Source organism: Brienomyrus brachyistius, chromosome 8, assembly GCF_023856365.1.
Source record: "Brienomyrus brachyistius isolate T26 chromosome 8, BBRACH_0.4, whole genome shotgun sequence".
Classification (NCBI taxonomy): domain Eukaryota; kingdom Metazoa; phylum Chordata; class Actinopteri; order Osteoglossiformes; family Mormyridae; genus Brienomyrus; species Brienomyrus brachyistius.
In genome coordinates, this window is record NC_064540.1 from 20,729,474 (window position 1) to 20,741,913 (window position 12,440).

At 43.9% G+C, this 12,440-nt stretch overlaps 1 protein-coding gene across 15 annotated transcripts in view; it reads right to left on the reverse strand.

Moving 5' to 3' along the window:
* LOC125747888 (membrane cofactor protein-like) overlaps positions 1 to 12,440 on the reverse strand; it is a 40,283-nt gene that overhangs the window by 8,548 nt on the left and 19,295 nt on the right. For 8 of the 15 annotated variants that reach the window (XM_049023482.1, XM_049023478.1, XM_049023477.1 and 5 more), the window contains 2 exons: positions 338 to 523; positions 1 to 160 (listed from right to left, as the gene is read on the reverse strand). The exon at positions 1 to 160 is cut by the window's left edge and continues 17 nt beyond it. In XM_049023482.1, coding sequence (XP_048879439.1) covers positions 1 to 160; positions 338 to 523 — 346 coding nt within the window. Of the gene's footprint in view, positions 161 to 337; positions 524 to 655; positions 730 to 1,058; positions 1,159 to 12,440 lie in introns of all 15 variants that reach the window. The other 7 variants (XM_049023483.1, XM_049023480.1, XM_049023476.1 and 4 more) reach the window with 2 other exon arrangements.

Here is a 12,440-nt window from a genome sequence, read left to right on the forward strand (position 1 = left end):
CTGTGTGACCAGCTATCTACAGTACATGTCATTTGTGCCCTGCCGTCCATTTCATAGCCATTGTCACACTCAAATGTGACAAAATGGTCTAATTTATAAGGTGGCTGGGCTCCATAAACTCGGTGGCCGTTGGGAACCACAGGAGTCTCACAAGTGATATCTGAGAGAGAGATTTTAAAAACATTTGGTGGTTTAGAAATATTTCACAAACACTGCAGCAAAACACATTTTAGATTAAAAAGAATTTGAACTACAAAAGTAACGTCAGCCATGTAAATTGTACTATACTGCAGTATATGAACTAACAGTAGGAAATGTTTAAAAATAAAATTCACACCTCTGCACTCCGGAGCTTGTGGTTCGTATTGCCCATCAGCGTTACACATTATATGCTTTTGCCCAACAAGCGTGTAGCCAGCATTGCATTCGTATTCAATGACGTTCCGATACTGTGGGTATTCAGTGGAGGGTCTTGATACAATCGTTCCATTTGAAATTTCAGGAGGGTTGTTACACAGTACCACTAATTGAATAAAAGAAAGACATTTTAAAATACTGGTCTGTGCTCATCTTTACATCAAAGCAATAGAAGGCATTTCATTCTTAATTTACAAAACTATGAGCTTTAAAGACAATATCAGCAAACATCCTTTACCTTCACATTCAGGAATTCTTGCACTCCAGCCTTGATCAAGACACTCTCTATAAGCCTGACCTACAATCTCATAGCTTGAAAAGATGAACAACACAATTCAAAGACATGCATGCACCACACTCTCGTCTTGCATTTTCAGCCACCTTTACTCATCCATCCTCATAATGCCTCCTGAAACAACACATGACCAAACCAAGGCCCACACTGCTCACTGGCATTTCATCATTTACATTTACATCATGTGTGTTGTAGAAAGGCAGACTACATGATTTATCACCGTGTTCCCAGAAGGGTGTCAAACCTCTACAGAAGTACATTAACATAAACAGGCACCAATAAATAAGAAAAAGAATATTATTTATTCCTACTATCATTAACACTCATGTATGTCCAGAATACTCACCCTTCATAGCAAATTGCCTCTACTATGGCACCAAAATCAATCCCTTTACTAATATTAAATCTCCCGTTCTTCACCTCCCCAGGCGAACCACAGGATTTTTCTGGAATAAAACCATGAAATAAAACAGCGTTTCCACTAAGAGGCATGTCCCTAAGGCAGAGTTAACTTAGCTAAAGGAAAAAATAAATTACTTTGGCATTTCAGGGTTACTTCAGTCCATTTTCCTTCTTTGCAGGAGATGTCTGGGTGCCCACTAGCCTTCTGATAACCAACAAAGCATTGAAAGGTAGCAGTTGAACCCTCAGGGAAATCATTCTTAAGAAGGGCATCCCCAGTCAAGACCATATCTGCATTGGATTCAGGTCTTGGGCAACTTGCTGTCAAAGGAGGTGGGAAAAGTAAAAAAAAAAAAATTAAATCATAAAATCAAAAAATGTCATTATTCACATTAAATTTAACTAACAATGCAAGTACAGTAGGTTCCAAAAATGACATTTACAACCAGGACAATTAAGCCCCTGTATTATTAATTATACCACTGCTTATCAAGCACTAAACAATTACACAGGTTTACTACTTTTCTGAAGGACTGAGATGCAGTTTCTGGGGAAGCTATAAAATCAACACACGTATAGAAGCAGCAGCTAGATTCATGTCATTGTATTTAAAAAATCAAATCACCTTATTCATTAGCAGACTGATTGTAATTAAAACCAGTACACAGAAGAGTTCCCTTGGTACGTTTGTTCCCATTTAATTCGGTGCCAAAACACCAGCTAATTTGAATAATAAACTGCTAGGATTCATCAAAATGTCCATAAGGGACATTGTTTTACTATCCTTCAAAGCTACTTTGCCCACGAAGGGAGTGATACAGTAGGCAGCCTTACCGTGTACCAAAGCGGGAATGCCAAGGCTCAGCCGCAAGCAGAAGAGGAGCCAGCGAGGCCAGCTCTTCGCCGCCAGGGCGGAACCACCAGTAACTCCCCCGGTCATAGCCCAAGCGATGTTGATCGATAAAGGCGATAAACACTAAAGATGTTGGTATCCTCCCTTTCAGACAAATCTGTCATAAAATGAAGCGTCGGACCTGAAGTTACACGCTGGACGTATGACAAAGGAATAGGCACCCCCATCCCCCAGTCCGACGGTAGTTACCCAACAAGATAATGCCAGCGACATACCCTTATACTGACACATATAAACCGAAAGTCTCAAAACCTCGACATACCACCATTTAGTTAACTCATTAGCTGGTTTATCCAGCTGACTAGGTGGGGTGTTAAACCAAAGTAACTGACCTAGCTTAACGTAAACATCGCCACAGTTCAGTCTCCATCCTCACCTAAAGTATTATCACTCAGTCCGGAATGGTTCTTCGGGCTCCAACGCCTGTAACTCTTCAGCTTAATTTGCTGCACCACGTTTCCCTCTTACTCCTCCGTGTTTTTTAACAGTTAATCGCGTTTACCCGGAAAAACACAACTAGATCTTAGCAACGTCAGTGGGTGCGCCGGAAATGACGGAATCATGCGTCATGGTGGTAATGTCCCGTAAACGGTCGCCCACGAGGGGGCTGTCCTCTGGCTCATCATCTGAATCATGCGATTGTTGTCGGGTTTTCGTTAAGCTCAAAATGCAATTATGCAAACACAAATGCACTAAACCATTCAGATAACATCCATAGCATCAACAATATCCAAATACAATGAGAACACAAAAAGATCAAACAAAAGAATTAGAGCTCATCCATCAAATTAAAGTCTTCAGCCAGCTGTAAGAGACTTATTGCAGTTTTCGTCTTCGTTGTACATCAATGCACCGAAAAAGGAGAGCAGTTCTTAAAAAAGTAACAAATGGAGAGCTCTTAAAATTCTACATTTGTGCATGAAAAATTTCCCTAATAGTAAAATGCAGTTAGTTATGAGATTGACAGAACCATACGTGTGGGAGTTTGTGGGAGCTTTTGTTATTGTGTATTGTGTTATTGTGGTCTTTGGCCGGGGGCGGCATGGTGGTGCAGTGGTTAGCACTGTTGCCTGGGACCCGGGTTCAAATCTCTGCCTGGGTCACATGTGTGTGGAGTTTGCATGTTCTCCCCATGTCGTCGTGGGGTTTCCTCCGGGTACTCCGGTTTCCCCCCACAGTCCAAAAACATGCTGAGGCTAATTGGAGCTGCTAAATTTTAAATAGCTGCTATATTTTTCCTGAATCGCTAGATACATTAATACCTTTTGAAAAGACTATGTAATACTTATAGAGCAGGGAAACCACAAGTTTCTTCTAAACAATTTATTCATTGATTCATATTGTTACAGCTCGCCTTGTGTGACTGTAGCCAACAAAGGGGAGGCGGGCTACAACAAATTAGCTCCTTTGAAAGTATTATTATGATTATTATGATCATAAGACCAATTAAAAAAAATTATTGAATATGTTAAAAATACAGGTCAACTTACGTCCTACCAAGTAACACCTGATAGCATCTACATCCAAGATTCATAGTGAATAATGTGCACTGATCGAGAGCTGATGTAGTGGGACGTTAGTGAGCGTGTTGCTTTTGCTTACGAAGTGTTGCGATTTTATTTTTACATTATTATTTTCTGTAGATTACTGTGTGTATATTACAGCAAGCCTCAAGCCTCTCCTCTATCACTACCAAGACACGCCCAAATTGACTTATGTTCAGTGACCGTGGCCCAAATGGCCTACCTGTACAACAACAGTATTTTTATTATAATGATTATAATTGTTATATGCATATATATTATTATATTCGGGGGGCGGCATGGTGGTGCAGTGGTTAGCGCTGTTGCCTCACACCTCTGGGACCCGGGTTCGAGTCTCCGCCTGGGTCACATGTGTGTGGAGTTTGCATGTTCTCCCCATGTCGTCGTGGGGTTTCCTCCAGGTACTCCGGTTTCCCCCCACAGTCCAAAAACATGCTGAGGCTAATTGGACTTGCTAAATTGCCCGTAGGAATGCATGTGATGGGCTGGCCCCCCATCCTGGGTTGTTCCCTGCCTCGTGTCCATTGCTTCCGGGATAGGCTCCGGACCCCCCGCGACCCAGTAGGATAAGCGGTTTGGACAATGGATGGATGGATGGTCTTCGGCCATGGAAATTCCGGGGTGTGTGACGTCACATCCAACCTCCACGAACACGCTGTCATTGTGTGTCCATCCATTTTCCAGAGCCTATCCCGGAAGCAATGGGCATGAGGCAGGGAACAACCCAGGATGGGGGGTCAGCCCATCGCAGGGCACACTCACACACCAGTCACTCACACATGCACTCCTACGGGTAATTTAGTGTTCCAGTTAGCCTCAGCATGTTTTTGGACTGAGGGGGGAAACTGGAGTACCCGGAGGAAACCCCACAACGACATGGGGAGAACATGAAATACAGCAATCACGCAACAAATCAAAATAAATTACAGTATGTTGCATTTTAAGAATATATTTTCATGATCTGTTCCAGCACACTAAACTAGCCAAGCATGTGAAACTAGACAAAAGATCAAATATTCTGAAGTGTCCATGCTATATCCCAAATATTCATGTGAACACTCAGATAAAGGCAAATCAAACTAAAAATAAAGTAATATGACTACAATCAGAAACTGGCAGATAAAGAGTTAAAAAAAGGTGCCCAAACGCTCAGACACAAATGTGGCGGATTGTTCCTGTAACAGGCTGTTCCCATTTATTTCCGGCCATTCTGCATCAGCGACTCCACCCCATGGTAGCTACAAACAATGGAACAAATGGCCGGCCGTCCACTTTGAAATGTTACAAAAATGTGGAATCCTGTGCCTTTGGTGTAAAATGGTTTACATTTTTATCTCACATGAAGAGTATGAAGGGTATTTTGAGAGTTTGACTAGAGGGAGCAGGAGCAGGGTCGTGGAGCACAGGGGATGATGACTCAGGAAGGCACCCGGGACACACACACACACACACACACTCACCCATCGTTGACAATATAGGAATGTCAATAAACCTAATTCCATGTCTTTGTGCTGTGCAAGGAAATCGAAGCATGTTATCCCCTTTGAATCTTTGGGTTAAAAAAATCATTCTAATAGTCTCTGATTCATTGCCTAAATTTAGAGCAAATGGAACAACAGGATAACTTGACTGTGTGACAGTGCTGGTCAAAACCAATGTGGAACCTGGGCCCCTTGCATCGGGGTGGGGAGTGCTGGCATTAAGCTTGCTGGGTGGGGGGGAACTCACCCTCTGGGTTTTTCCAACCAGCCACTTCACCAAGGTTAATATACCTGGTCAGAGGTGTTATCTCTTATTACCCTACATGGCTGGTTGTAAATGCCAGACAGTAAGAAAAAGTTCGGGCAACATATAAATGATGTAATTAAATATACATTCAAACTGATGTTTTTTTTGTTTTTAATAGTTGATTAAAACTCACAAAGTTAGTTGCTCTTAACCCTACAGCAAAAAAGGCACTGTTTGAAGGAATAAAGTGAGTCCAGCTGTTCAGTGATGACAACACATATTTCATGTTACACAGTAATGTTTTCCATGGGCGTTTTCCTATTCTATAGATTATAAAAAGAGTATTTTTTTCCACAAAAGCAATTTTCTGTTCCCTCCCTTGGCAGTTAAAGATTCACTGAATCCTTTAGCTGTAAAACCACTTAAATGCTAGCTTCCAACAGCTTGTTAGAATAAATGTAAAAAATGTATTTTGTACCACAGTTGGTGCAAGACTCTTAGCTCGGCTCAGTGGGTAGTACTGTAGTCTCACACACCCGGGGATGGGGTCGCTAATCCCGCCTCTGCATTTTGTTGAATGGATTCGGTCTTTGTCAGGTGACTTCACACTCGCCTCGCTATAGCCACAGTGTATTGTGGGTCAAATCGCCATTATGGTTGCATACAACTGAAGTCTCGCAAATGATATCTGAGAGAGAGAGAGAGAGAGAGAGAGAGAGAGAGAGAGAGAGAGAGAGATAATATAATGAAATAACCCAGACCTCATAAGAAGGATGTTCAGGTGATGCACGTGCACTTGTTTTTGCTGCCTGAACAAACTCTCACATTCTTATTTCTGAAGCAATGTCATAAGGAGAGGCTACTATCAGCAAAACAGACGGGAAAAAGAAAGTGTCTCTGAGTTACCAGCATGGCTGACAAGACGCAAAATCTTCATCTCCTCTCTAGTTCTTGGCAATGAATATCACAATACAATCCAGTTTTGGACTTCAATGGACTTCAAGGGACCTGGCAAAACAGTCCGTTATATCAAGAGTTGCTGTAACCCCAGAACATAACTACAGGACACCATTTACTCATGCCACGCCCAAGCAGACACACTTGTGGTATGGATTATTATATTGTACATGTAGTAATCCAGGGCGGCATGGTGGTGCAGGGGTTAGCACTGTTGCCTCACACCTCTGGGACCCGGGTTCGAGTCTCCGCCTGGGTCACATGTGTGTGGAGTTTGCATGTTCTGGGTACTCCAGTTTCCCCCCACAGTCCAAAAACATGCTGAGGCTAATTGGACTTGCTAAATTGCCATAGGAATGCATGTGCGAGTGAATGGTGTGTGAATGTGCCCTGCGATGGGCTGGCCCCCCATCCTGGGTTGTTCCCAGCCTCGTGCCCATTGCTTCTGGGATAGGCTCCGGACCCCCCGCGACCCAGTAGGATAAGCGGTTTGGAAAATGGATGGATGGACGTAGTAATCCAACTTTACCTGACCAGACGCGTGACTATTAATGATCCTACGTATCCATTATATCCGTGAATATCCATTATAGCCGAACAAAACTACAGCTAAAAGCGGCCCTGGGGACCAAATGGTTTGTCTGTTATAGATGATATTCCATTATAAGCGAGTCCACTATAATGGGATTTTACTGTAGTAAAACTGTGTTCTAAAACATTTTGTGAATTTGAAATATTTTACAAACACTGCAGCAAAATACATTTTAGATTTAAAAGAACTCAACGAAAAATAACATCAGTCATATAAATTGTTTATATACTGCAGAGTATAAACAGTAGAAAGTTTTAAAAAATAAATTCACACCTCTGCATTCCATATATTTCACTCTCAATTTTCCAATTCTCATCTAAGTGGAGTGAAACGCCCTGCAGCTGCAGAGCATATCTAAATTACACTTTCTCTTTTAATTTCTAGAAAAACAAGCCTCCTTGGATAACACTCCCCCTTCTTATAAGGAAATTAAGCTTCTTTGAGTGACACTCTTTCTTCTCCCCCAAAACCAAAATAAGTGTCCAAGGACGAGATAAGCATTGTGCAAAACTAATTATTGGTAAAAACAAGCTATATATGTGATCAATGAAAAACATGTTTGTGCAGTTCGACCTTGGCACAATAATATTATGAGTGAATCATGGACGCCGTATTAGAATTTCGGAACGATTAGTCCATACGCAAACAGAATCAATCAATACCTTAATCACCTCATATGTGTGCCTGCTTGGTGGAGTTGGAGGTGCTTCAAACTGTGTATAGTAGAGTTGAACAATCACAACCTCTCAGTACCTAATAGTGATAGGGTGACAGTGATTAATCCCTATTAATTCTATGCTATGTGGGCGACGTAATCGTCCGCAAGTTCGTTTTAATACATTCGGTCCCGGAGCCATGATTCACCAATATATCTTTTGCACAAAAGCTTTATGATATAACCTGCATGTATAGATTCATAGCAGGTGTTCTATATAGCTAACAGTATAACGACAATTGAGAGTATTAGTACGGGATGTATGATCACATCTACGAAGCGGCAGGCCTCTGGAGACCTTCCTTCAAATATGCTCCACCAGGCAATTATGAATGGGCGAATAGTACCATTGACACACGCTTCCCTTCGTATGAAAACATGGGTTAGTACAGTGGTTCCCAAACTGGGGGGCGTGCCGCATGGGGGGGGGGGCGCAGAGTTATTGCAGAGGGGCGTACCAATGGAGCCTACGCTCCACTCGAGCCTACGCTCCACTCGAGCCTAAGCTCCACTCGAACACTGCTAGCAAAAACACGGCCAAGTTTGTGCACCCAGCCAAGCCTCCAGCAGAGGCTGACTCTTCATCAGCTGCAAGTTCAAGCTCCAAAGCAAAGAAAAGAATATATGACTCATATCTGGCCCTTGGTTTCACAACGACAACGGTGGGTAACGAGGAGAGACCACAGTGTGCTGTGTGTCTGAAAATACTCACTGCTGACGGTCTGAAGCCGAACAAATTAAGATGTTATTTGTAGACAATGCACCCTAAGCATAAAGATAAGCCAGTTGATTTCTTTACAGGAAAACACAACTGGCATCATATAAAGTTGCCTATCGAGTTGCTCAGTGTAAAAAAACACACACAAAAGGAATTACTTCCCTCCAGTATCGATAAGGTTGCAACTATGATTGATGAAGCAACAGCCAGCAAGTAAAAGGCAGTTCCGTTATCAAACAAAACGATCGTGAGGTGCATTCATGACATGTCAGAAGACATAGAGGAGCAGCTGACTGACAAGGTATGGGGCAGCGGCCACTTCACGCTGCAGGTGGGTTAAGCTACTGACAGTAACAGAGACTGTTTATTGATAACGTACATCAGATATATTGATGCTGAGGATTTCAAGGAGGATTTGCTGTTCTGTAAGCAAATTACCGGCAGAGCCACTGCAGAAGAAATGTTTAAAATCATTGACACTTATTTCAGAGATGCTGATCTGAAATGGGAGGACCGTCAGGGATCTGCACAGATTGGGCTCAGGCTGTGGCTAGGAAACGGGGCGGGCTGCAAGCGCTCGTGAAGCAAGTCTCTCCCAGTGTGCAGTGGACACACTGCATGATTCATCGAGAAGCACTGGCGTCTAAACAGCTGAGTCCCAAGCTGGACGATTTAATGACGGTTGTCATCACTACAGTAAACTGCATTAAAACGCCCCATCAAAGCCCGGATTTTTTCTTCCCTGTGCGAGGAAATGGGCTCCAACCACACAGCTGCTTTGTTTCACAGTGAGGCTCCTTGTCTGTCACGCGGGAAAGTTTTTACCAGAATATTTGAGCTCTGAGATGAGATCAGCGCTTTCATAGAGGAGGAGGGTCACACCCTTGCCAATAAGTTTAAAAATGACAAATTCCTCCTGAAAATTGCATACTTGCGTGACATGTTTCAGAAACTCAATGAGCTAAATCTACAGATGCAAGGCACCGATACACACCTTCCACATCGGGCAGATAAAATCACATCATTCACAAGAAAACTGGAGATGTGGGAGCAGCGAGTTACTGAGGGAAATATAGACTCATTTGGGAACCTGAGATCATTCATTGGGCTCAACAAACTTCAGTACACAATGATCCCATGCATGAAAGCTCACCTCTCCGCCCTACAAAAATGTTTCCAGAAGTATTTCCCAATGCAGTATCCTAAAAAATTTGACTAGATCCGAGACCCCTTCAGTGCTACACCAGATGAGGATTTCAGCACTGCAGAGGAGGAACACTTCATTGATGTCACCTCAGATTCATCAATGAGGCTGCAGTTTAAGTCTAAAACACTGGCTGCATTTTGGATTGGAGTGGAGAAGGATTACTCAGTGCTAGGAGGGAAAGCTGTGGACACACTCCTTCCTTTTGCTACATCTTACCTACGTGAGGTACGTTTTTCTGCTGTGGCCTCTATTAAGACAAAATACAGATCAAAGCTGCACATTGAAAAGGAACTAAGAGTGACTGTTTCCCAGCTGCAACCCCGAATTGAGAAGATGTGCAGCACAAAGCAAGTCCACACCAGCCACGGAAAAGGGTGAGACTTGAGATGATCCCCTTTTAAGTTTTTTTCTCACTGGGATCTGGTTCATTTTCCCAGCCATTTTTGTGGAGACAGTTTGTTAATTCTTGTTCTTCGTTATGCTCTTTATTTCTCTCAGTGGTGAAATTGCACCATTTGTAATTGCATTTGTTTCGCTCAATTACAAAAGGGAGTTGTATTTCAAATAAAGTTTGTATCTGAACCTGTGTAGTTTGAATGGGGGAGGGGGGTCAATAATGTTCCTATCTAGTAAAGAGGGGCCCTGCAGAGAAAGTTTGGGAACCACTGCATTAATACATCCTGTCCATAATGAGCATATATATCCTCTATCAGTTTCATCACAATCTCGTATATCATACGTTTTGTTAGTACTGGTATCTAGCCATTCTCCCTTTACCTGTAAAGCCCAGTATGCCCCTCCAGCTATTAATGGCAACACGTGGAATCTACATAGAGCTTGGTGAGTAGTTACATTACACATTTCCCATTGTCCAATACATCCATCCATCCATTTTCTAAACCGCTTATCCTACTGGGTCGCGGGGGGTCTGGAGCCTATCCCAGAAGCAATGGGCACGAGGCAGGGAACAACCCAGGATGGGGGGCCAGCCCATCGCAGGGCACACTCACACACCATTCACTCTCACACGCACACCTACGGGCAATTTAGCAACTCCAATTAGCCTCAGCATGTTTTTGGACTATGGGGGGAAACCGGAGTACCCGGAGGAAACCCCACGACGACATGGGGAGAACATGCAAACTCCACACACATGTGACCCAGGCAGAGATTTGAACCCGGGTCCCAGAGGTGTGAGGCAACAGTGCTAACCACTGTACCACCATGCCACCCTGTCCAATACATAAAGTATCATTACATTGAGTCATTTTAGGCCACGTAGTAGAACTAATATTCCAGAATTGCTTCCATGCCCCGGGATTAAATGTCATTAACATCGCTTTGTTGTATTTTGGCATGTAACAGAGTCATAGCACATTCAGTCCAATTCATCCATCGAGGTAGGTCTCAGCCCCACACCCACTTGAGGGGCCACCCAGGCAGATGCAAGGATGGGGATGTTCTTTCCCGTTGTGGCATCCCCCACTGACGTACAGTTCGCTCCCTTTCACAGGGGTTAGTTCAATGATGAAGTAGGGTTGGTTGACTGGACAGGTGAAGTTGTCCCGTTGCTGGGTCTCTGTGCTGTTTTTCCACCAAAGGTGGAAATGTGTTCCAGCTCAGTCCCTGGGACTGTAGCATAGCCGAAGGTCATCGGCAGCACCGACCACGGCGTCCACCCGAACCGTCGCGCCATCCTGCACACATAAAGGAGGAACTCACATGCACATTAGTTTACCCGTGAATAGCATTTGTCAGCCGGGACGTGTCACCACCTTTAGCCCCCAACTCCATAACAGCCACAGTGTTATCCTGTCCCACAGCCGTCACTTCTGCAGGCTAAGGTGGGCCGTCTTGTTGTTGAACCCACACCTTTGCTCCACTCACATGTGTGGACTTCGAAACCTCCTTCTCCTCTCTGGGTAATATGTCGTGGTCGTGGGATTTCCACCACGGTGCCCATGTGGACGGGTTTAACCAAATTCGATCAAGTTTTTCTACTGTCAGTGGTTCATTAGATGTGTTTTCCAACACCATCTGGATAGAGCCTCGATAGTCCGAATCAATCGCTCCTGCTAGAACTATGATCCCCTTTGAAGCCAAACTGCCCCTAGTGCCCCATCGGACATTGTACCCCTATACCTGTATTAATCTTTGTTACGGTGTGAGGCAGTAATGCCACCGACAGTGCAAATCCAATCCAGCTGACAGGCTGGACAGCAGTTCTCTGTCCTCAGGTCAGAGGTCTGTCGTTAAGGGTCACCACCACATCAGACAGTCGGTCTCTCCATCCCTGCAGAGAATTATCAGGTGATTCCTTTCGCAGTTGTTGCTTCTATAATCCATTCATTCTCTCTATAAGCCCAGCAGCTTAGAGATAACAGGGTATGTGATACACCCAATTTGCCCATTCTTTCACACATTTCTCGGTTTGTCAGTTTGAATCTGTAAAGAAAGTGCCATTGTGCTGCTCAATCAATTGCAAAGTTTGTAATGTCCCCTGCTAGGTGGCCATTTTTAACAGGTTAGCTATGCATCCCTTTGTCGATGCGAGAGGCCCGATAAAATCCATTGGCCAAACCTGCCCTCGTTCCTTTCTTCTCGTCATCTGCCCCCGTACTACATGCGGGACGTTTCCTTTTATATTGCTGGCATGTATCACACTGATGTACTGCAGTCCTGGCCTCATCCAAAGTAATGGTGCTTTCTCTCTGCATTGACCATTCATAAGTGGCTGCTGCCCCCAAGTGGCCATTTTAACCGTGCGCCCATTGACTGGTAGGCAACCCCATAGTCGGATGGACTTGCACCGGAGCCATTCGGGTCTGGGTATCGACAGTAGTGTTATACAGTGCTTCAGCAGACTGGTTTGAGGTATGCGCATCGATACTAGTGTTTTCCTCGTTCCCTAATTCACTCCCATAATTGTCTACCTCAAACCTCCTTGCTTCT